This window comes from Callionymus lyra, chromosome 10 (assembly GCF_982586985.1).
Source record: "Callionymus lyra chromosome 10, fCalLyr1.hap1.1, whole genome shotgun sequence".
NCBI lineage: Eukaryota > Metazoa > Chordata > Actinopteri > Syngnathiformes > Callionymidae > Callionymus > Callionymus lyra.
In genome coordinates this window covers 4,724,633-4,749,805 of record NC_141827.1, presented here as the reverse complement: position 1 = coordinate 4,749,805, position 25,173 = coordinate 4,724,633, and the positions used below count along the sequence as shown (strand labels likewise).

The following is a 25,173-nucleotide window of genomic DNA, read 5'->3' as shown; positions in this document are numbered from 1 at the left end:
AAACTGCTTATTCTAGCGTTTTATAGAGGTAACAAATCCAAATTAACCTCGGCGACTTTATTTAAGCATACTTCTTAATATAAAACACTTAAAATATTTTCAGATAAAAGCCTCTTCTTGTGTTACAAAACTGAGAACCCCCCCCTATAGCATGATGGTATCTCCGCTTCAGGTCCTTCAGCTGAAACCTGATCCTCAGCTCCAGCCCCGCCCCCGAGGACAACTGACACACTGAGCCCAGCCACTGTCGCTTCTGGATCAGAACCAGAACCACGATTGTATTGACACGTTTATGGGGAGCTGTCAAACTGCACCCATAGACATTTTCACCGACGCTGTTTCTTAAACACGTCCGTCGGGTTTTAATAAATAAACGCACGACGTAAATAAATCCGTTGGTTAATAAACATCCCATAAATGTGAACTTTCAACCTTATTCGTTATAGTCCTGCCTTTATTTGAGAAGTGTTTTTGAATATAGGTCAAGCGACTGATCTGCTGGAATGACGTATCAAATCAGAGTTAGAAACACGTACGATGCACTCCCTTTAGAAACCTGTAGGTGGCGCAAGTATGATCCACGATCACACAGGTCTGTTGTTGTGAATGTGTTTATCATTGTTTGTTGAAGGGAGCTTTTTGATCGCGTGTTCCACTCTCTTACCCCAAGTAGCTGGGACGGACCCCAGAAGAAAAGCGTATCTTTATAAAATGCATTGTGGGGCCTCAGCTCCTCTGAGGGGAATACTGGGACCTTCCTATAATCACCCAAAACTACTAATATGACAGCTATTTACAATATGATTTTATTTTGTCAGTGAAATACAAGCTCCTAAGAGCACATGCAAGGATATGAACCACGAAGAGTAAATACAGGGGACATTTTTTAGCAGCTTCAATTGTTGCAGTGTTGTAAAGTGTAACTACTACTTTTGATACTTTTACCAAGATGCTGTAAACATTCCGACATTGACAAAAATGATTCAATAAAGCCTCTTTCATCAAGCAAAAACATCCATTTTATTATGTTAAAGTCCAATTGTATTGTAGTTATTAAAGACACCGTGCATTTATTATTGCACTGGCATTTGTTTTGACGTTTTCCATTATTGTAGTGAAAATGGCAAATGAATAAAAATGTTATAAATCGCCCCCTGGTGCACAAACATTATTAATAATAGCAACCCTTTCTCAGCAGACACAGAGAAAAACAAGTCATGTGGTTATCCAGCTTCATTAGCGCCTCCATGTGGATCTTTTATGTGCTACATCACTAGACAAACTCATTAATATGCTATGAAAGTGTTTAAAAAAACAATTAAACACTTTCCCAATAAATGTTGGTTTATTTTAGATATTCATTTGTGGCTTTTATAATATGTTCCTTCACGGATTTAGTTAACTTACTGTATGATTTTATTAAAATGAGCAGGTATGTAATATAATATAAACTCTTAGGTCTTGGAAAGGATTAAAATGTAAACATAGACAATTAATATTAGAAATTGTACTAAAATGCATTTATTGTTTTAAATGAATATATTGTCACTTGATCCTCATAAACATGTCGTGATCGTGCTATCTATAGATCTGGACTCGGTGTTGCGTGTCATGCCCTACTACAGTATCCTTTGCAAATATATAAATACTTTGACAGTATAATAAGCTCATTGCATCACAGGTGCACTCTGGGAAAACTAACGGGTCAGCATGAAGGTGATCCTGCCTCATTGGAGAGGAATGTCCTGGAATTATTTACATTTATTATAAAACACAGTTTATTAATATTAATAGTGTTTTTAAAAAAAGTCTCTTTAAGCGATTGTTAATTTATATATATATAAAATGTCACGAGTACATTGTCAATAAAGTTTTATTTTTCCACTTCCGCTTCTCGCCAGTCAGCTGTCTGCACCACAACAAACATGGCGTCAGACGACGACTAACCTGGCAGAAGCGCCGCCACATCCTCTGTAGTTCATTTAGATCGTTTTTTATATATGTTTGACGCCACTTTAGCAGTCAGTGATGGAGCAGGATACATTTCCAGAGGAGGTGGCCGAGAGAAATGTTGCTGTCGTCGGCTCGGAGCTGGTGGAAAACTACACTGTGAGAGACGTTGTGTTTTATCAAAGCTAACTAGCTTAGCTTCCAGTTAACGTAGCTTTGTTTGTGAAGATAGAAAATCATGTTCGCAGGATTCCTGGAGATGACGAACACATTTTGACACATTATGTTGATTTAGTAGCTATTTAGATAGATGTGGTCTATTTAAGACCAGGAGAAAATTATCCAGCGAAAGTGCTGATCTTGCTCCTTTATACAGATGTAATTTTTGCAATCTTAAGATTCTTCATTTTCAACTCCTCAAATATTGCTCGTCATTTTTTCTGTTATTCGCTTTTTAAAATAACTGTAATTGTAAAATTTCCCATTTTTCCGTTTCAATTTTTGTCATGCTGAACCATGTGATGGAGCGAAGACAAATGTGATTTTCCGCTGTTGTTTAAGTTACCAGAAACATGCCAGTCACATACTTGAAATCAGTTTTTGTTCACCTTTCATTGTGTGTTTGTTACTTACTATAAATTTATTTTTTACCATTGCACAATTGATTCAATACATGCGGTTATTAAGATATAATCTCAATACTGATCATTTAAAATCTTAGATTTTACTTTTAGTATCTCATCAATTCATAAAATGTAATTATGCAGTTACAAATGTGCTTAAAAGTATTTAGAATCCTATTATCCTCTTTCTTTCTTTGAAGAGTCATGTTTTTTCTTATGTCTATCAGGTGTACATCATCGAGGTGAAGGATGGGGAGCATCGGTGGACCGTAAAGCATCGCTATAGTGATTTTCATGATCTCCACGAAAAGGTATTTATATTATGTATTAAGTAATTCAATATTTATTTAAATGTTCATGTTCAAGTACATGAGCAAACCATAGTCAGAAGCACACTCTCACGGTTGAGCTTAAAGGAAAACAAATACTCCACATACAATGAAGTACTGTATAGAAATAATTTTTAAAAAATATGTCGTATGATTTCTAATCTGACACGCCATGTAAGGTTATACAGTTCATTCACATACAAATCAATCAAACTTTTCTGTCGGCATGTGTCACATGCATGTCATTCATCATGCTGGTTTTTATCCACCCACATTCTTTTAAGGTTCTTTAAATGTCACACCCACTTTTCCTGTTTGACAATAGAGACTATGATGACACAGGGCATTCTTTACCTTTCACCCAATTATAATGAACTATTGTACAAGGCATTCAATCCTTAACCTAATCTAGTCTTATACATTTTATCAAAAGTTGTTCATGAGTTTTTTAATTAATTGATACTAAAGAATTTTAATTCCTCCAACTTAGTTGACGGCAGAGAAGAAGGTGGATCGCCGGTTGCTCCCACCAAAAAAGATGTTGGGGAAAAATTCCAAGACTTTAGTGGAACGACGGCAGAAAGAGTTGGAGTTGTATCTGCAGACTCTTCTCCAGCAGTTTCCACAGTCGACACCCACCCACCTCGCTAACTTCCTTCACTTTCACCTTTACGTAAGTATTTCCTCGTGACCTTCAAACCTTTTTTTTTTTTTATGATTTCAGTTTCACCTCATGATAGATATTTAAAGAAAGGATTGGTGAGATGAATTGAGTGTTAATCACAAGAAGAATTCTTTATAGCATGAGAGCAGAGGTTGCAGTGCAAATAGTTGACCATAAAACAGATTTGTTTGCCTGGCAATTTTTGAGCTGTACTGGTCAAAATTACATTTTCCTTTTTAACCACCAGACAGACAACCATGAAAACACAATTAAGAAAAAACATTTTTTCCTTTGAAAAGTTTTACGTTTGTCTTGTGATATCACTGCGGGGTCACATGACATCTTTATCAATAAGTCAGTGTTGTCTCTAGAAGTTGTCCAACAAAATAACCCAATTTAAAATGCTATCATGTGACATGATCTGAAGAACATGTGAACGCCAAAGAAAAGAAATCGTCGAAACTGTTGGTCCACAAAGTCCTAATATTGTAACTAGATAAAGGATAGTGTGACGTATAAAACACAAAGGAGTTGGTTGTTAAATACTGCTGTGGGCTTCTGCAGCAAGATCACCAGTCTCTTGATCTAAAAGTCTTATGCAACACACCCTATATCTATATATAGATGCAAGCAAGACTTCGTTTGATTCAGGTTATATGAACGTTTGATTTTTATGTATGGTAAATTATTATTCTCCTTTTATAAATATATATTTTCTCTATTTAGAAACTTATTACTAGATATTTATTTAAATATTATTTTCTGTTTTCAGGAGATTAATGGTGTCACAGCAGCATTGGCTGAGGAGTTGTTCCATAAAGGTGAAGTTTTTTTTCATTAATCAATTTTCCTGTATATTTGTTTATTCGTAATATTTAACACTATAACCTTCTTGGTTACAATGGATTTACTTGATTTCCTTTCATACTTTACATTTCTAAAGAAAAAAAAGAATGAAAATCAATTGAAATGAGAAAAATGTTGCAGCAAAAGTTGTAGTCTGATGATGATGTGTCCTGTTGTGCCACAGGTGAGCATCTGCTGCAGGCTGGCGAGGTCTTCTCTCTCTGTCCTCGGGAGCTTAACGCCGTCTCACAGCAGCTACGTCTGGCTAAACCCACCTGCTGCAACGGGGATGCCAAAACAGACCTGGGACATATCTTAGACTTCACCTGCAGACTGCGGTACCTCAAGGTAATTTGCCAGTTCATAAATATATATACAGTATATAATGTTTATATTTTGTGGTACGTGGAGGATGATTTACAGTCATTATTGTTTACATCAGATTCCGGGTACCATCGGTCCGGTGGGAACAAGTAATATCCAGGAGAACACTCTGCCATTTGACCTTTCGTTTTTCAAATCACTGCTGCAGATTGAGGTAATTATCAAACTCTCACTCAAATTTAGCTGGTGGATAGAGATGAGTTTTTGGATTTATACTTAAATAAATGAAGCCTAAGTTTAATGGGGGTTTCCATTATGGTATTTACTTCAGCTAAAAAAACTAACTTTGAACTGGCACTGTTATGGTTTTGTTAGCTTTTTATCCTTGAAAAAAATATCAAACATAGTCAAACAGTTATTTTACTCCTGAAAACATAATTTACTTGTTTTTATCGTTTTTGCCTATATTTTTAAATGATTCCAAATAAACACTTTGTTGTGTTTTGGTTCACTTATTTGTTGCCTGTGTAAACGGTCTTCATACATTCCTTCAGCTTTTTTAATTGCAGAAAATAGTTTTACAAATGCAATCAAAAGCTTTTTTCTTCTGCCTGACTTAAGATCAGCGACTGCAGCGCTCAGCAGATCAGAGGACTCTCGTCTCTCAGGTCCAGTCTGGCCACTCTGAGTGTCCACAACTCTACAGAAACCATGACGGTATGAATCCAGAAGCTTCATTAGACCGAGTCAACGTTAGTCTTTATTTCTTAAATGTGGAAACGTTTACAGGCTATCCTGGTCCCGGAGGCCAGTGAGTTCTCCCAGTGGGAGGCTGAGGGCTCGGAGTCCGGGTGTCCCGTGACTGCAGTTGTTCCTCTGTGGAAGAACTTGACAACGGTGGACATGAGCCACAACTGCATCTCAACCATTGACTCCTCAGTGGTAAGATATATTCACAACAAAGATATTAAACATTTGTCTTTCTTTCACAAATGCATGTTCTCACCAAAATAAACTGTTTAATCTTTTTTGTAATTTTAGAAAAAAAATGTGTAAAACATTAAATTTTTACTCCATATTCTTGACATCTTCATATTATGAAACACAGACACATGACCGGATATTTTCTGAGTGTGTTGGCGCAGCTGTCAACTGACAGAATGCTTTTATAATAATCCATTGATAATGCCTTCTTATCCCTCCTCTGTCTTGATCCACCAAACTCTCCCCCCACACAGATGCAGCCTCTTAGTGCTTTTTCGTTGAGCCATGATTTCCCCATGTTTGTGCGAAGAAATGTGTGTGTTTGCTAACAAAGCGACTTCAAGTACAGGAATTATTTGGGGAACTCCAGGTTCACTTTCAACATGATTACTAAATGCCAGATGTTGCATAGCTTCTGTTTTTCCCGCTTCAACTGCAGCATTTCTGGGTTGTCCCACCAGTGTATGAAAACTATAAGGGTTAACTTGTACCATCTTTAAATAGTTTGGACAGAGTTGACCTTGTTTGGTGTTGTTTCTCTTTTGTTAGATGCATTTGATTCTCAAGATGAAACATGTTTTCATGCTGAGCATTGAACAAATAAATGAATGATCTTTATTTTATTTTGTTTTCCAGAAATTAATTCCAAAGGTGGAGTTTTTAGATCTGAGTCACAACCAGCTTCCATCTGTAGAAAACCTTCAGGTATGAGAAGAAGCTTCTGTGAAATCTCTATAGCCTATAACTCTTTCTTTTTTTATTAAAATGTTTCTTTGATGTAAAGGCACTTTAATCACAGTAATTTAAAAATATCAAAATATAACATACTAGTTAAATAAACCTTAAATAATCTATATTGATATTGCTGATGATAAAAGTTGTTTAAGAATCTTTCACATAGCTTTGGTTTTCTGCACAAACCGAGACTGCAGTGTTTTTTGAAAAGAAGATAAACCAGCAGGATATAGAAGTCACTCTGTTAACCTTTAGACACCGGCACGTGCTGAATCAGCATTTCTATCATTCATCTACAGAAGTGAGGAATCAGACCATTTTCTGATAACAAATAGAAATGATTTAGATTATCTTGTATTTCCCCAATCAAGTGTTAGAAAGTTAGAAGTAGTCAGAAATATTTACTAAAAATGTAACAGCATATTCACAGAAGTAATGCATGGTGATCATCTCAGCGATTCACTATTCCTTCCTTGAATTGATTTGTTCTGTTCTCATGGCATATGTTTTGTGAGTGACACTGAACAGCTCGTCTTTGTCTGCAGTACCTCTACAACTTGGTCCATTTGGATCTGTCCTACAACAGCCTGAAAGTCCTGGAAGCTGCTCACACCCGTCTAGGCAACATCAAAACTCTCAGTCTGGCTGGAAACCAGCTGGAGAACCTGTCGGGTCTCACCAAACTCTACTCCCTCGTCAACTTGGACCTCAGTAGCAACCAACTGGCCCAGGTAAACGCGGCATCTTCATGGTTTGGTTCTGCAATATGTTGTCACAGCATGAGTCTGAACACGTGCTGGTTAGTTTGTGTGAAATGATTTTTGGATTTCCAGTTGGAGGAGATAAGAAACATCGGCTCGCTTCCTTGTCTGGAGAAAATCAACTTGTCCAGTAACCCGATGTGCATCATCCCAGACTACAGAACCAAAGTCCTGGCCCAGTTTGGTGACCGTGCAGCAGAGGTGCGTAAAAGAGTAACTCAGTGTTCTCAAATATCAAGAAAGGGCTTACATTCTGAACCCCACACATTAAACCAAAAACGCAAAGTAGTTATTGTTTAATTGAACAACATTTATTTTACAACATTTATTTAAAAATCAAACTCAACGGTTGATAAATGGTGTCATCCCTCAACAACCCTCTCAGTAACGGTGACCTGAACAGCTCCAATAATGCTCTGACGCCCAGCCAACCAATCACAGCCCAAATTGCTTTTGACATCACAAAATAATAGCATATTCAGAAAAAGTTTTTTTGCCAGTGCTGTAAACGCAACACTGTAATTTAGACCCACAATATGGCGAGGATCTACTGCACACATCAGAAGTCAAAGAAGAAACACTTTAAATGATATAATCAATAGTGAGAATTAGTGATCAGTGAACTGTTTACGTATTTGAACATTGTTTCCTGTTTGTTTGTCAGGTTTGTCTGGACGTCACCATGACAACGGAAAAAGAACTGGACACGGTGGAAGTCTTGAAAGCCATTCAGAAAGCCAAAGAAGTCAAAGACCGAATGAGCAGCAGCGACAAGAAGGTAGAATGGCCGGATCACACCAGTTTCATGTCATCTGGTTTGAAGTTTACTGTCTTTCTCGTACCAGCAATTCCTTATAGATCTGACAATATTTGTGTGATCGATGATGAGAAGCAGGGCCTTGAAGCATTTTTAGGTTTTGAATGGATACTTTACAATCACTGCTCTCTGAAAGATTCCACCTCTGTGTCTTCTTGTCAGATCAGTGAGGAGACCAGACTGTCTACTGCTGTTACTTCCTGTATCTCCTCCTCTCCTCCTCCTCCCTCCACCTCCCTCTCCTCTCACTGCTCATCCTCTGTCCTTCCTTGTCCTCCTCCCCCTGCTGCTGTCATTGTCACCACCTCTCCTTCTACTTCCTCTTCCTCCTGTACGGTTCAGCTGCCTGCCTGCCCCAGCCAAGGTAATCGTCTGTCTTTCAGGCTGCGCAGCTCTGAAGGAGTCGTTGTTCTGACTGACGCTGGGGACAGCAGCCAGAAACAAGTCTTTGTTTTGATATCAAGATGACACCGTTGATGGTAGTGTCTGCACCTACCATGCAAGTTCTGGCTTTAAATGAAGAGAAAATTGCATTTTCTGGCTGCTGTCTTACGGTAGCTAAAGATTGATTCATTGATTTTATCTTCTAAATCATGTCTGCAACCTGAAGCTCTGGAATTTCACCCGGGTCTTCCGACATTACAGTTTCCCTGTGGCTTCAAAGCATAAACACTGCCCCCCCCCCAGTGTATAGTGAGCACATACCTCATGTATATATGTTAACAAAACCACGTAACGGCTCTTTTTGTAACTGTTTCTGGTTTTAATCTTAAAAATACTCTCATTACTTCCTAGAAAAACACTGTCATATTGTTCTTCTCTCTGATGGGACTAACAAAATAAACTATATCTTCAATATAAATTGATCTTGAGAACTACAACATGAAGGCTATAATATTACTAAATATGTCACACGTGAGATTTTGACTTGCTCACTCTTTAGTCCTATTAAGTCCAGTTGCTTGTATAGTTTTGATAGTTGTGTTGTTGTGGATCTTGAAATGGCTCGTCGTGAAAGGTTGCAGACCGAGAAAAATTCATTAGTTTCTTTCTTTTTTTTGTTAATATTTGTTCAATGTGACAGAGTGGGTATGTATGTGTTGTGTGTCTTGAAATGACTGTCCTTATGGACTGGTGTCGCATGTGCTTGTGTGCACACTGACATTTGCAAAGTTGTGTTGATGTGTATATGCATTTGTGCAGTGATTTTATGTCACATTTCTAACCAAAGCAGGCGCTTATGCTTCAAACATTAGACAATTGTGTCTAACGATACTGATGTTTTGGTCGATGAAACGCCAAAACAACACTTCAGGAAAACTATCTACCTCACCATCTTTTCCAGGGTTTTAAATTTCTTATCTTTTTGTCTCTTTCAGAAGTCGCAAACAAAGATTTCATAGTTCTCCCCAAAGCTGCCCCTCCTGTGAATGCTGCCCCGTCCCCTGCTAGCCTAAACACAAACACACACTTTTCTTCTGCCGACATTGTGCAGGTCAGTCACGAGCAGGTGACCAAATTTGGATTTTCAATTAAATAGTTCCAGCTTTCTTACTTCAGGTCCCAGTCTTCACTCGATCTGACCACACACACCGTGAAGTGCCCACAAGTACAAGTTCATTCCCTGCAACTGTTTGGTAAGTAAAACCGCATGAGGTTGATATTTGTGAGGTTAGAAAAACTCTGAATCGTGTTCTGAATCTCCTCATAATGATTGATATTTTCTTCTCCAGTTGCTACTGCTCCGAACCATCCGACACCAGTCTTGCCTCCTGCAGCCACATGTCGTTCCCTCTCCTCTCCGATCACCTTCTCTCACTCTCGTCCAACAAAGACTTTGTCACCCAGTTGACTCAGAGACTCCGCTCGCATCTGAAGGAACAAACCAGTAAGACCGAGTCCGACGATGAAACTGAGCAGAGAGATGAGAGCACGTCCGAGTCCACTGACGTCCTTCCTGCTGTGGAGACCACAGATGTGCTATGTCTGAGGTGATTCAAACAGAAACAGCCGTTTGTCATTTAATATATTCCATCTTGAACTCGAGTATCTGGAAATGATTCTATAATCTTCAGAAACACAGTTTATTGCAGGGAGAGGAGATTCGATTTTGAAGTAATTATGGATGAAAAAAGAAGAGATGCAAATATATATTGGCTCTTTATTTTGTATATTGTTTATTTCTACTTACATTTTTGATTTATTTAAATGGTTAAGCACGCCAGATAACTATGGAAGTATATCACCGGTGCCATTTGAATTCAATATATAAATGATTGTATAAACCACCATGACAGAAAGATCTAGTAGCTCGGTTCTCTCTTCTTATTGTCTTTTTTCTTGTTTCTATCCAATCGGCTGCATGAAGTCGTTTGATAAATCTTTCCTCATTTCTTGTGATCTCACAGTCCAGGCTCCAGAGACGGATACTTCGAGATGGGCCTGGATGATTCCGTGGATGAGTCGATCTGCTCGTTGTCTCAAGATCTCCCTCCTGAAAGCTCCTCCAACCTCCACGAGAGGCTGACGGCAGAGGAAGACGAAGGGGAGGCGGAGGACGAGAGTCTGCAGGTTCACCGGGTTCTGTGGTGCTACTGTGTGGAGGTGGATCAGGACGTGGATCAGAAGCTCGTGTGCCTGGTGCTCATGGACAAGCTGATTGGACTGTTGTCCTTGTCACATGACTTCACCTGGAGAGATGGTATGTGAACTATTTAAGAGCAAAGACTGTGACTAATTTGTCAAATTATATGAACAATTGATGAAACATTATTTCATAGATGCATCTTTGACAACATTTACCAAATGATTTAACAAATTATGTAGTAAATCAGTGGTTTAACATAGAAAATGTAGGAACATTTGATTTGATTTTTTATTGAAATGTTTTTTTTTAATTAGAAATATTATAAATTTAAAGTTTGAGTTAGTTTGTTTTATGCTTGTATGTAGTCTGATATTCAAATTCCATGGATATTTTTAATGAATAATCTATCATTCTTATCCTTTTAAATTCAATATAAAATGTTGGTATAATGGTGCCACCAGACAATAATACAGAGCTACTTGATCAAATGTTCAGCCAATCATGTTGGGCTCAGACGGTCATGTGACTATGTCGAAGCACTGGTGCATCTATACGTTGTAAGGGATTCCAAAGCAACGGTATTATATCATTTTTATAGTTAATTAAGGAATATTCTGATGACACTGAGGTATTTAATATGAATTATAATTGCTCACTGCACTGAACTTGTCAATTGTAACTTCAATCCACACTTTTTAAATCTACTAATTTTGGATCCAAGTTACAGAAAAGATGAATCCAACGTCATCGGAGATGCTGTCAAAGCTGGTTGTGAACTTCCTTCTACCTCCATCCGAGCTCCTGCTGACCTCCAGAGTCCCTCACTGCTGCATCTCACTGCAGCTCAAGTGCGCTCACACTCGCTGGTTTCTCTTCTCGGAGCCTCAGCAGCTCCACCAGACACGGGAAGAACTGCTGCCACTGATCCAGGTACGAGACTTAGCAACGTCATTTTTGCAGCTAATTCACTGAAATACATCTACATTTTTGTTTGAAAATTAGGCAGATTCAGAGAAAACTGCATCTCCTCAACTCCTCCCTCCATCACTTCTCAACTCCTGGGAGGTGGAGGAGAGTCGAGGAGCAGCAGGAGGCTTCGTCGCTCACCTCTCGGCTTCATCCGTTTCTTCGGACCCTCACTCGCTTCTGTCCGACGTCTTACCCGCTGAAGAGGAGGCGACTCTCCCTTCACTCCTCTTCCTCACTCACAGACACCTCTGGGTGCTGAGGATGGACTTCAAGAGGATTTTGGGAGATTCTGCCCCGTCTGACGTGTATAAGCTGATCCGTGTTCCCCTCGGTTCTGTGGTGCGTCACCCCAAACCCACGACAGATCGTCAATCATCAGACCGCGGCGAGCAACACGAGATCAGGTCGAGCAAAACTCTTATTTACCTGTTTATTCACATCTCAATGTTCACGATTCATGAAGAAATCTGTACTTGGATTTGAGTATTTCTTAGAGTGTTTGTATAAGTATATCATGGCCTTAAGAATATTGAATAGTTGCATTTAAAAATTTCAATATTTTATTAAACTATTTCTTTATTGAAATTTGTTTTTGAATAATTGAATTTAGAAAATTGTATAGTTTTTAAAATCAATACTTTTTTTACTCATAGATTGATATTTTGATTACAATAATAATCTAAAATCAATACTTCTTTTCAAATGTTTCATTCTTAGCCATTAAAATTCGATGTAAAAATGTTGGTCAATATAATATGTATGTATATATATATATATATATATATATATATGGCCACCATTTTAGGCATTAAAACTTTATTTTTGAATTATTGAAATAAGAATATAAAACCATGTGTTTAAAAAATAAATAAATCTTAAAATCATTTTTGAATCTTTTTAATTATAAAAACAAAACAAATAAATTCAATATAGAAATGATTAAAACTATATAAATGTGTATCGATGCTTGAAAACTTTTCAATCAAAAACGGTTTCAACACCTGAAAGGTTAAAGATCAAGATCCTGATGCCACTGATTTACTCCTTGTTCTTGTTCCTCTGATGTTGACGTGGTTTCCTCCGGTGATTGTTCAGGTCCAGACACTCCCTGGAGGTTCTGCTGGGAGGACAGCGGCTGCGTCTGCTCCTCCCTCTGGCCGGCGGCAAGAAAAGCTTCCTGTCAGACTTGAGTCGGTGCCGAGCGTCTCTGGAGGGCCTGAAGACGTTGGCTCTGCCACATCTGTGCGGAACATGTCGGCATCAAGATCAACAGACGCGAGGTGAGAATGACTCAAGCTTTTACAAACCTTTCTTCTTCCCTGACTTGAAGTTTATCTCTCATCTGTTTTTCAGACTCTACCAGCTCCAGCAAACCTCACAGCACCAGCACTGGCAGGTATTTTCTCCATCATGTCCTCATCGGTCTAATGCTATGTACCATTAATGAGCGACGGTAAATTCTTATCTTAAATGTGTTCAGAGGAAAGTGTTTCTGTTCATGAAGTTCATGAAGAACAAACAGAACCAAGTTGACATCTGACCTTCTTCATCTCTTCTTAGCTGGGACTCCTCGGTTCAACAGATGGATGAGAACCAGCCGGCTCCTCACCTCGCTCAGGGTCTGTCCGCCGGGCTGAAGCTTCTGTCCGGACTCGGACGACATCAGCTGTCGACTTATTTTCACAAGCATGTCGCGCTGGTAAGACACGGACGGAGACGCGAGCGAGTACAGAAGTATATCAGTGTCATCAGGATATTAGAGGTTGAATTTAACATTTTAATTTATTTTAATATATTGTTTGAACTCGTTTTCTTAGCCTTTGTAATTCAATATAAAAATGTTGGTATAATGGAGACGCCGGACGAGACCAAAAGAGTACAGAGCGACTGGATCAAACCTTTAGCCAATCATGCGATGCGTGGATGATCACATGACGACAAGAAGTGCTGGTGCTTTAATTAATCTTTAAAATATTTTCAAGTAATGGTTGTTTTACAGCCCAATGTGGATTTAAAAGTATTGAATTTACAGCATTTTCTTTTCTCATTGTAATTATAAAATATAATGTATGTGTAGAAAAAAAATCACAAATTTTGGAGATGTATCATTTTTTTAATGAATGTAATAATAAAAAACAAATTCAACCTTTCATTAGGCAAATTATTGAATTCAATTATATAAACATATAATTCAATGCTTAAAAAGATGGAAATATGAATTAAAAAAAATAAAATACAGTTTTAATATTTGAAATGTTCAACCATTTTCTGATTAAATTGATCTACTTCCACTTGTATTGTTTGTTTAATAATGAATATACATTTTCTAACCAGTACATTCTGTCTGTCAGTCTGAGGCGGAGGAGTTGAAACACTCTCTCTGGCTGTCAGTAGTTTTGTACAAGTCTCCGGAGACCGAGCTCACCTGCTGCCTGCTGCTGTCCAACAACACCATCTACTTCCTGCTGGAAGACTCTCCAGGTGAGAACATGAACCCGATCGTGTTGTTATCCAGTGTTTCTCCTGGAAATCAAACCACATCATCCCTCACCATCAGTGCTGGACGTCACAGACTCTGAAGATCCGTCCGTGTTCCTGTGCTGCTGTCTGAGCGTCAGCTTGTCGGAGCTTCAGTCCGTCAACGTGGGATTGTTTGACCAGTACTTCAGGGTCGTAGGTGAGTTCACGCTCGTGGTCCGGTGCATGAAGCAGGTGTTGATGGTCTGGTGTTCCCGTCCAGGGAGGTCAGCCGACCACATCGTCTGCTGCCTCAGCAGAGACAGTTACGGGACGAGTGTCTTCCTGCAGGAGCTGATGTCGGCGCTCAGTCAGAAGCAGCATCTTCCTCCTCCAGAGCCGTCGGATCAGGATTTCTACTCTCAGTTCACAAACGCAAGCGCAGGTGAAGAATCCACCATTACTGTGTCAGAAGAAGATGTACACCATCGTGCTTTATGAACTTTAGGATTTTAAATATGATTTGTAGTGAAGTCTTTAAGTTTGAGAATTACACATTTTTAAAGAATAATAAGGCACCAAAAAAGATGATTAAATAATAAATATAAATCTTGAATTAGGAAAAAAACTTGCTTAAGTCGCCTAAAATATATTCAATTAAATTAAAATAAATTGCTTCAATCAAAAACATCTTAAAAAAAGAAAAGTTTCTTCAATTATAATTTTTTACAATTTTTCAACCTTTAATTTAAATTAAAACAATTTAAAATCTTTTTCATTTCAATAAAAAAATGTAGAAAATGTATTAAGTAACCTTAATTATTCGGAACACGATTCAGAGTTTTTCTAACCTCACAAATATCAACCTCATGTTGTTTTACTTACCAAACAGTTGCAGGGATTAAATAATTAAGACACAAATGTCCTTAATATGACTCAAAAATACAAATTACTTCAATCCAAGAAAAACTGTTTTCAAATGCATTTTTCTGTCGACGACATGGTTTGCGTTTGTGGATTAAAAATATATATTTTGTATTGAAAAATCTACAAAGATACATTTGTTCAATGTTTACACATGTCTGGACAGGAAAGAAAATGGAACAAAATCAAAATAAACACTTTTGTGTGCGACTCCTCGTGCTGACAGTTCTCTTCCGCCCTCAGGTAAAATGCACAACTACGAGCTGGTCCACAGCAGCAGAGTGAAGTTTGTGTATCCAAGTGAGGAGGAGATGGGAGACCTGACCTTCATCGTGGCGGAGAGGAAGACTCCGGTCGGTGCAGCCTCGTCCTCGCGCTCCTTCAACGTCCTCCTCTATCTGCTGGTTTTCCAGGTCAATAAGTTGCTTCTGTTTTCCACTGGTGTTGGTCGGCAGCTGAGCGGGACTTTTAACATAAACTTATTCAACTTTAATTAAAAAGTTACAAACGTTTACTCTATAAGAACAAATGGTTCAGCTACAGACTCCATCATAAATAGACTTTACTGAGAAAAGGAAATGAGAGATGTAATCACCAGTCAAAGAAACCGAAGAGAGAAAGATGAAGGTTCAGCGAGAGAGCACCTGAAGAAGTGGAAATGTCTCGAGTGTTTCATCTCAACGTTTCTTCTTGTAAACCTCTGTAGGTGCAGTTACCGAGCCAAAGCTCCGCCCTCTCAGGTCCTACCTCTTCTTCCCCTGAGCTCCATCCCAGGACTTTGATCCTGACCAGCACAGATGTTTTCCTGCTGGACGAGGACTACGTCAGTTATCCACTGCCAGACTTTGCCAAAGAACCACCTTCCAGGTACAGATTATATTGTCCGATATAATAGTGTTTCAGTGCCATCGGAATATTTTATGATTAGATTTAACAATTAAAATGTTTTATTAAAAAAAAAAAAAAAATCTCTATATTGAAAGTTTGAATTTGTCCTTTGTATTAATAATTCAACCAAATATTAAAAAAAAGAAAACATGCATATAGTTTCATATAATTCATATTTAATTCAAATAACTAAAAAAGACAAAATTCTGTGTTTTTTTTTTAATGTTCTAGCCTTTAAATTCAATATTAAACTGTTACCACAACTATACCGGAATTTTATATTGTATTTAAAAGGCTATTTTTTATTATTATAATTATTGGAATTATTATTAGCAAAATCTATTATAAAATGATTCAATATTTTAAAAAATAAAATAAATGATTCGATATAGGAATTATTGAATAGAATTATTTATAAGAAATCAAATTCTTAAAAAAACAAAACAGCATTTATATAAATCACTTAATACATTTGAAATGTTTAATTCAAACATTTGATATTCTGATGACACTGAGTCTTATTTCTCTTGACTCATGAGAGGTTCAGGAACTTATAGCTATGAGAGAACATTGATAAGGAAAGAGACTTTTGAATTCAAATTTCACTTAATCTTTCCTTGAAGTAATCAAAAGAAGATTTAGCTTAGTTTTAGTTAGTTTTAGCTACTTTATTTGTTTGATGAATAAACCGTGTGTGGGTTCGCTGAGGCCCCCTGGTGGTCATTCGTCTCTTCACATATTTAATAATATATTTATTTAATGTTCAAACGGTTCAGATTGTTGCAGACAAACATGTCTGTGATCTCAGGCTTGAGCTTTTAAGATTCTTTTCACCTTTACAGTCAGAAAACACGTGTGAACCAAGAAGCAGGGAAAAAAAGAAAGAATTCTTGTCGTCTGAGCGATATTTTGTCAGGAACTTGAAAAAGTGAAATATTCACTGAAGCGTAACAAGAGAGAGTCAGTGAGGCAGACCTGAAGAAGGACGTGTTGTTGAAGAGGTTCAGATCTGCAGCTCAGGTAGAGTCGAGACATGAAACACTGATTATTTAACAAACGTAACAACAGTGACATTAGTCAGCTGCAATAATGGCGTCTGTCCAACAGGGAGCGCTATCAGCTGCGCGAGGCCCGGAGGATCCGCGACCTGGACCGGGTCCTGCTGGGCTACCAGATGTACCCCCAGGCTCTGACCCTGGTCTTCGACGACCTGCCGGGCCCCGACCTCCTCTGCCACCTCACCATGGACCACTTCTCCACGGAGGGGGAGGAGCCTCATCTCAGAGGGGGCGGGGCCAGCGCCGGAGCCGAGGGCGAGGTCCAGTGGTGCGTCTTCGTCCCGGGGGCCGACAGCAGGGAGCGACTGATCTCGTTGCTCGCCCGCCAGTGGGAGGCGCTGTGCAGCAGGGAACTTCCTGTCGAGCTCACGGGCTGATTGGTTCACAGGGATGATGCACTCGCGTCTGATTGGTTCGATGGAAACTCATCACACACTCCGACCAGAACCAGACACTAATGTAGGATTTAAAGGCCTCAGTTTGTCCAACTTAAACCCAACAATTCATTAGGTGACACAAAGGTTGTGTAGTAAAGTGTGTGGAGACTGCTGCAGGTCAGCTCATCCCTCATTATGACTTAATTATAGACATTAATCACAAAAAAATACAGATAACAGTTGTAAAACGATCAAGTTATTGCAGTTTAACAAATTTTAATTTATTTAGATTTTCAAAACTATAAAATAAAAACAATGAAAAAATGTTTAAAGGAAAGAAAATAAATCTGAATTAATATTAAGTTAAAGGTTAAATAATGATTAATTAAAAGTATCTTTCAATGTCAATAATTGACACATTTATGACAGTATGAACAATAAATGCATTTGCATTAAAAAGTAAAATCAAATAAATACAATAATAATTCAAATGTATTAGAAATTAATTCATGCAGAAAACAATTGACAAAACACAAAGAAAATATGAAGAAACAAATAAAGGTAAAGTTTAAAGAAAAAACATGAAGGAAGAGTGAATGATTGAAACAATACAAATATAAAAATACATTATTGTGTTTTTATATTATGTTTAAACTTGTGACTCACTGAGATTTGTCTGGAGTTTTGAACCTTCTGAGGCCTTTAAACGTCACGCTAAAGAAAACTTGAAGGTTTTATCCTCACTTGACCAGGACGATGATATATTGCCTGCAAGAACGGTGATAACCAGCAGGGGGCGCTGCAGACATTCCACAGGAGTTGCTTCTTAAAGCAGGTGAGCGGTCCTTACCTGAGCACTTCCGGCAGCTCTCTCGACCCCAAACCTCGACGGTTTCCATCATTTGTCGTTCGTGCTTCGATACCAAAATATTTAAGTTTTATTCGTACATTTACGGAGACGCTCGGATGTCACGTGACTCTTGGTTACACACTTGCACACACACACACAAACACACACACACACTGCTTAGCACAATCTCCTCAAATCTTTCATCCTTTGCACTTTTTGACAAACGTTGTTGCTAAACTGTAAATTGGAGTTTTATTATGTGTATTATATTAATATAAATGTATGATTGTGTTTTTTAAATACTGACGATTGTTAATATTTACAACATGAACAAATATCGTTATTATCAGTGTTTTTATTTTTGGTCAGTTTTTTCATTTTGTATCTGTTAACAACAGTGTTTGTCCTGGACTCACTTTCACTGTTGTTGTTGTTGTTGTTTACCTCCAGTGTTGTCGTGTTAAAGGGGAAACGCCACTGAATTAAAGATGGAAAAACTGCCTTCGTTGTTCTTCTACAGGTGATGCTGCTCCAGGTAATCCTCCTCTCCCTCACTGCTGAACTCAAGTCTACATTTTAAACATGATCGTTAAAGTCGACCCTGAGTGACCCCTGAAAAGAAAACTCATGGTTTCGGGGCCAAATCTGCACCAACCAATGCATTTTTGCTCAAAATCAAAGACAATATTAGCATCACCATGGTAACCTAGGGATAAACATAAGATAAGAAACGGAGATAATGGAGTTTGAAGTTAAAAAAAGTTTGGTAAATACATTTGTTTGGCCCTCTGACAAAAGGTATTTAATATTTTGACGCCTTAAACTACAGAGAAATGATGAACTACCTCTGCCAAGGAGGTCATTTGTGCCTTCATTTAACCCACGATGCATAAGAAGGATAATAATATGAAATTAATTTTGTAATGTTCCAAATAACCATCTGGACCCTCGAGTCATTTGAGGAATCATTGTTTCTCTTGTGTAATGCGAGCAGGTTCCACAGCCGCCTGAGCTCACATGCATTTCAAATGCTAAAATAAATGCAGGGTAATACTGTAGTGTAGAAGTATCACGTTGTGCGGGTGATGAGCAGCTTGGCAGAGGTCTGCGCTCGTGTTTATCTGTTTATTTTGTGGTGTTTGTCCCGAAAGAGACAAAAACAAGCTCAAATCATGCAGGATTGTTGAAAGCTTGTCGTCAGCGGTTTGTCGCTCCTGCAGCGCGAGGACTTGCTGATGACTCGACAGTTCCGTCGCACGAAGACGAACTTTTAGAACTTCCTCTCTTTCCCGTCTGTGGCTCTGAGAGGTTCGACCGCTTTCCTGTCAGAGCGACAGCTCGACAGACGGAGGCGACAGATACTGTACCGGGAAGTTTGTGATCAGCAAGAACTGGAGACTTCACCTCTGGTTCCACTGGAGCCTCGTCCAGAAGGTCACGTGACCTCCAGGACGGATCCAGAGAACTGAGACGTGGACCAGATTCAAAGTGCACTCGTCGTGTTTTTCTGCTCTTTACACGATCTGAGCTCTTTAGACACTTTTATTGAGAAGCTGCTTTCAGAACAAAATCATGAAAACGACACAAAAAATATGTTTAATACAAAGAAAACTCATTAATTACTATTTCAACTTTAATTATGACTTCATCGGTTTCCTATCCTGCAAAAAAACATATATATTTAATTTATTTAATACAGTTATAATTGATTAAATGGATACAAATCACAGAAATATTTTGATGACACCAAACTATTTTATCCACACTGGCGTTTCCTTTTTATCTTCCAGAGCAGAGTTGAGGTGAATCATGATTTCCCAACAACCCCAGAGTTTTCGCTGATGAAATCATGATCATTACGCAACCGTTGATCTGATAAAATGGATGAACATCTGGAAAGTACTTGTTCCTCTTCTATATTAATATGTTTTTATAACAGATTCACCTGTTATGAAGTACATGAGTACGCATAAAGTTTTAAAAACTCACTGAACATGAATAAACTTAATTCAATGAAGTAGAAAGTAAATAAAAAAGCATATATAAATAGACAAAGTCATAGGCAAAACATTAAATAAATACAAACGTAAGAAGCCTGAGTAGATAATATTCGTACACTAGTATTTTACTTATATTTCAACCATTTTCCAAAGATCTCTTAGTAGTTCTTTCATTAATTTCTGTCTTAATGTTCGTCTCTCTGGTGGTCACTCACGGTGGTGCACTGGCAAAGGTTGCTGGTTCGCTTCCAGACACCTTTCTGTGTGTAGTTAGTATCTTCTCCCCGTGTTGCGTGGGTTTACTCCGGGCACTCCGGTTTCCTCCCACAGTCCAAAAACATACAGAGGTTGATTGAGAATTTGGGGGAAATTGTATGTAGGTATAAGTGTGTGTGTGAATGGTTGTGTGTCTTTGTGTGTCCTGAGACAGACTGGAGTCCTGTCCAGGGTGTCCCCCGCCTCTCGCCCATAGAATCTGGGATAGACTCAAACACGATTACATGAGTCCATTCTTAAACGGTCGGGCGAGTCCTTGCCTCCAGCTGTGAGTCAAATCTTGACAAAGAAGTTATCGGGTTTAATTTTCTGGGATATATTATGGATCCAGTGAAGTCACTGCAACTCAAAATTTACCAGAAAATGTTGGTTGAATTAAAGCACATTAGTCAGTGTTTGTATGATTTGGATTTCACGTTCGTATTTTCTCTTTTAACTAAGAGTTTAATTAAGTATGTCTGTGTGTTCAAGAATCTGTCGATACATATCACGATACAGACTCTACGACACAATATATTTCCATATATTGTGATACTGTAGTAAGAAGGACGTATAAAAAGCCATAAATATACCATAAAAAGCCAAAATAAACTTTAGACAAAGACAATTAGGTGTATGTGATAAAATACATATCACGATATGTTATATTGTGATACTGTAAGAAGAAAGATATACGTGTAGTATTGTCCAGTACTTGACTCTGGTGTTATGATAGTGTAGTAACAAGTATATATGTGTAGTATTGTCGAGTACTTGACTCTGGTGTTGTGATAGTGTAGTAACAAGTATATATGTGTAGTATTGTCCAGTACTTGACTCTAGTGTTGTGATAGTGTAGTAACAAGTATATATGTGTAGTATTGTCGAGTACTTGACTCTGGTGTTGTGATAGTGTAGTAACAAGTATATATGTGTAGTATTGTTAAGTACTTGACTCTGGTGTTGTGATAGTGTAGTAACAAGTATATATGTGTAGTATTGTCCAGTACTTGACTCTGGTGTTATGATAGTGTAGTAACAAGTATATATGTGTAGTATTGTCCAGTACTTGACTCTGGTGTTGTGATAGTGTAGTAACAAGTATATATGTGTAGTATTGTCCAGTACTTGACTCTGGTGTTATGATAGTGTAGTAACAAGTATATATGTGTAGTATTGTCCAGTACTTGACTCTGGTGTTGTAGTATTTACAGACCACATGACTCTTGACGAAGTCGTAACTACTTTAATTTGTTTTCAAACCAAAATATTTACAAACATCAGCTTTAAAAGCTGCTGGAGTCACTGTATCCTCTCGTCCTCAGTCATTTTTAAAGGATTGAGCTGTCGATGACATAATGACGACTGACACGTTTTGTTCCACATATCAAGTGTAGATTTCTTTAGTATTTTTTATTAATTATATTATTCTTTTATTGATGGTGTGAGTTCTTCCTGTATTGATTTCGTCAACACGAAATGTTGTGTCCAATATTCATGAGCGTCATGTGACCAGGTGAGTAAATGAGATTCAGGTCTTCTCTGATCTGGGTCACGATGCATCAGTTTCTGTGAATTATGAAAGAATTTTCTTTGGAAACCTCGAGTGTCGTTTCTTACTTCCTGCAATTGTTCTGGTGATCGGTTGACCTCTGACTTCCTGTGTGGTCAGCCTGGAGTTGCTGCGTCAGTCGTCCAAGTCACAAAAAAAAAAAAAAAAATCAGGTTTTGCTTTTGTCTCTCTGTGCAACACCAGTGGAGTCAGCTGACGAGGAAATCCGTCCAGATCTGGACGTCCCACAGGGATCGCTGGGAAGGGAAATCCGCCCATGACTTCCTGTCGGGGAAATAAGCATTTTTCTCCACCTCTTTTGGACCAATGATCGTTTTTTCATGTTCGGAAGACAAACAACACATTTTCAGGAACATTTCTGGACCAGTTCAATCAATGACATTTATTGATCCCAGTCATGATCCAGGTTCCACTGAAGCTTCTCTCAAAACAAACCAAAGAATACTTAAAAAAAATGTCATTGTTATCATTGGCATAGCTGAGGTGAGCCCGGTAGTACACGTGCTCTCCACCAGGGGCATAAACAGTTGAGGTAATTTTGCAAAGGAAGAGCATCTTTAAGATTTATCTTTTGATAAGTTATCTTAAGACGATCACAGTGAGCGACAGTGGCGAGTATAGAAACTCCCTTTTATGAGGCAGAATCCTGGAACAGAACCAGACTCTGTGTGGACGGTCGACTGCTGTGATTGAAGGTACTTGTAAATGTGTATTTTCATTCGACTTTTTAAAAAAGAAATACATAAAAAACCAAAGGGGCAAAAATTCCTACTACAAACAAAAAAAGAAGAAGAAATTATATATTTTTTAAACACACAATAAGCCAAATAAATGAAACCATTATTAATTGGATTAATCTGCTGTCGAGTCATGTTTGAATTATTGTCCAGAACTCAAAAATGTCTGATCATCGATCGAAAGATTGTTTTCTCGTCGTCGAAAAATCCTCCAGCTCTTTAAATTTAACACAGAGGTGTTGCCGAGTCACAGTGCCCTGGGTCTGCCCTGGGTCCTCCTCCTAGTGGGACATCCAGAGCCCGGAAGCCACGAGTTGAAATCTAACTGTCGTTTCAGGTTCTACCTGCTGCTCCACAGGTGAGGATCATGTGACATCCCAAAAGTTCTTCTGCTGTTGCTGAAGTTGTTGACTCTTGTAGCAACATTGTCATGACTCCAGTCAACACTATTGTGTTGGCTTCTGTGTAGTAGGAGGTGTTCTTGGCTGGGAGGTCTCAACTCTGCCAGTTTCTGTTTTACTTTTTTTTTTTTCCTCTTTGCCTTCTTCCTGCACGAGGCAGTCCTCCTGGCTTCCCTCGGCTCCGCACTCCGCTGATCCCCAGAGCTTCTCACTTGTTTTGGACTCTGGTCCACGCAGATGAATCACAGTCGGACGAAGGATGTCGTTATCATCGTGTTGTTTCCTGCAGAAGTGAAGTTTGAGGGTCACGAGCGAAGAAAACTCAGTCAGCATCTGATCTGAAGTTCTTCTGGTTGATCGCTCGCTTCCAGGCGGGATTGGTTTTGTGGACTTCAAGTCATGCTTCTCCTGCTGCTGCTGGTCATCAGCGCGGAAACTTCAGCGCAACAGGTAACGCACCTGATCTATCTATCTATCTATCTATCTATCTATCTATCTATCTATCTATCTATCTATCTATCTATCTATCTATCTATCTATCTATCTATCTATCTATCTATCTATCTATCTATCTATCTATCTATCTATCTATCTATCTATCTATCTATCTATCTATCTATCTATCTATCTATCTATCTATCTATCTATCTATCTATCTATCTATCTTCATCATAGCAATGACACAATGTAACACTTAAAATAAAAATAATAAAATGTTTTCAAAGATGTTTTTAAATTCAACTTAATCCCTTATGATATCAAGACTCTTGAAGACACGATCAATAATGGTTATCAATGAATGATACCTTGAAGTAGAAGCGGAGGATTGTTGACGTTTCTGCTCGACTCTTCTGAACGTGTTTTAATATTTTCCAGATCACAACTTAACAAATCTATTTGAGAAGAATGGACAAGTCTAGGAAACACATCCAGAAACATTTATAAACAAGTCTTAAGTCTTCAATATCTTTTCTAAAGCTCTTCTAGAAGACATCTAAACACTTCTAATAAAGGTCCAAACTCTTCTAGAACACGTCTGGAACTATTATTAAACATGTATAAACTCTTTCAAAACACCTCCAAGAACTTATCTAAATATCTTCTAAATACTTTTAAACACTTCACTTTCTCTTTTAAAACATGACTAAACTTTTATAGAAGAAGTCTAAATTCTTCTAAAACACATTTCCAAGTCTTATCCAACATTTCTACAGCTGTTATCTTGTCTACACTCTTCAAGAACTCATGAAAGAGTCTTCTGGAACATTTATATGTTTATGTTCTAAAAACATGTCTTAACTTTTCTCATCTCAAACTCTTTGCTAGAATATTTGTAAAACTCTTCAGGAATATTTCTTAAAAACTCCTCCAGATCACATCTTAAACGTGTTGAACATAAATAAGCACTTCTAAAACATGTCTAAAACATGTCTAAAACATGTCTAAAACATGTCTAAAACATGTCTAAAACCATCTAAAACTCTGTTAGAACACATTGAAACTCTTCTCAAAACACATTTAAAAGTCTCGTATAATGCATCTAAAACTCTGATAATAAGTCTAATCCTTTCTTCTAGAACATAAATTCTACTGAAACATGAAAACCGTTATCGAACATTTCTCTTCCAGAACGTGATGTGCTTTTATCTTAACTTTAATCTTTGCTCCTTGAAATAGTTACTAGTTTAGTTTAACGTCTCTTAATTGTCTGTGAATGTGATGGACTGGCAGTCTGTCCAGGGTGTCCCTTGTGTTGTAGCTGGGATAGCATCAGCTTCTGAAGAGAACAAACCAAGGATAATGAAGGAATAATGTTTTCTTTCAGGTTCACGACTGTCTTCTCGTGCCGTCACTGCAGCTGGAAATCATCTTTGTTGTCACTTTTGAATATCAATTATCAAACATGTCTCTCTTCTCTTGTCCTCTCCAGTCCTCTTCTTCTGGTCGCTGTGATATCGCTCAAAAGGTCAGCTTGTACTCCGGGTGTACTTCCTGTGCCGCCGCCTCCGCCGGCCACTGCCCCAAAGGGTTCAGTAAAGAGGGAACACACAACTGCAGGTACAC

The 25,173-nt window shown here is 38.2% G+C and overlaps 2 protein-coding genes across 5 annotated transcripts in view; both read left to right on the top strand.

The window, feature by feature from the left end:
• Nucleotides 1–1,935: 1,935 nt before the first annotated feature.
• nisch (nischarin) lies at nucleotides 1,936–18,635 on the top strand. 4 transcript variants are annotated; one of them, XM_087800583.1, is made up of 28 exons: nucleotides 1,936–2,109; nucleotides 2,801–2,884; nucleotides 3,393–3,575; nucleotides 4,339–4,387; nucleotides 4,597–4,760; nucleotides 4,855–4,950; nucleotides 5,358–5,453; nucleotides 5,526–5,678; nucleotides 6,357–6,425; nucleotides 7,001–7,186; nucleotides 7,289–7,417; nucleotides 7,881–7,994; nucleotides 8,196–8,397; nucleotides 9,413–9,528; nucleotides 9,594–9,670; nucleotides 9,767–10,024; nucleotides 10,442–10,734; nucleotides 11,348–11,550; nucleotides 11,623–11,993; nucleotides 12,685–12,869; nucleotides 12,943–12,985; nucleotides 13,150–13,288; nucleotides 13,941–14,070; nucleotides 14,147–14,266; nucleotides 14,330–14,491; nucleotides 15,214–15,383; nucleotides 15,677–15,837; nucleotides 16,966–18,635. In XM_087800583.1, the coding sequence occupies exons 1-28, from the start codon at nucleotides 2,029–2,031 to the stop codon at nucleotides 17,291–17,293; spliced, it is 4,362 nt and encodes a 1,453-aa protein (XP_087656709.1). In that variant the 5' UTR covers nucleotides 1,936–2,028; the 3' UTR covers nucleotides 17,294–18,635. The 4 variants fall into 4 exon arrangements, with proteins under 4 accessions (XP_087656709.1, XP_087656711.1, XP_087656708.1 ...); XM_087800585.1 differs by having other exon boundaries at nucleotides 11,342–11,550; nucleotides 14,162–14,266; XM_087800582.1 differs by having other exon boundaries at nucleotides 11,342–11,550.
• Nucleotides 18,636–23,183: 4,548 nt separating this feature from the next.
• Nucleotides 23,184–25,173, top strand: part of stab1 (stabilin 1) — a 63,233-nt gene continuing 61,243 nt past the window's right edge. The window contains exons 1-2 of the mRNA XM_087799984.1: nucleotides 23,184–23,559; nucleotides 25,040–25,167. Coding sequence (XP_087656110.1) covers nucleotides 23,509–23,559; nucleotides 25,040–25,167 — 179 coding nt within the window. The 5' untranslated portion in view covers nucleotides 23,184–23,508. The remainder of the gene's footprint in view (nucleotides 23,560–25,039; nucleotides 25,168–25,173) is intronic.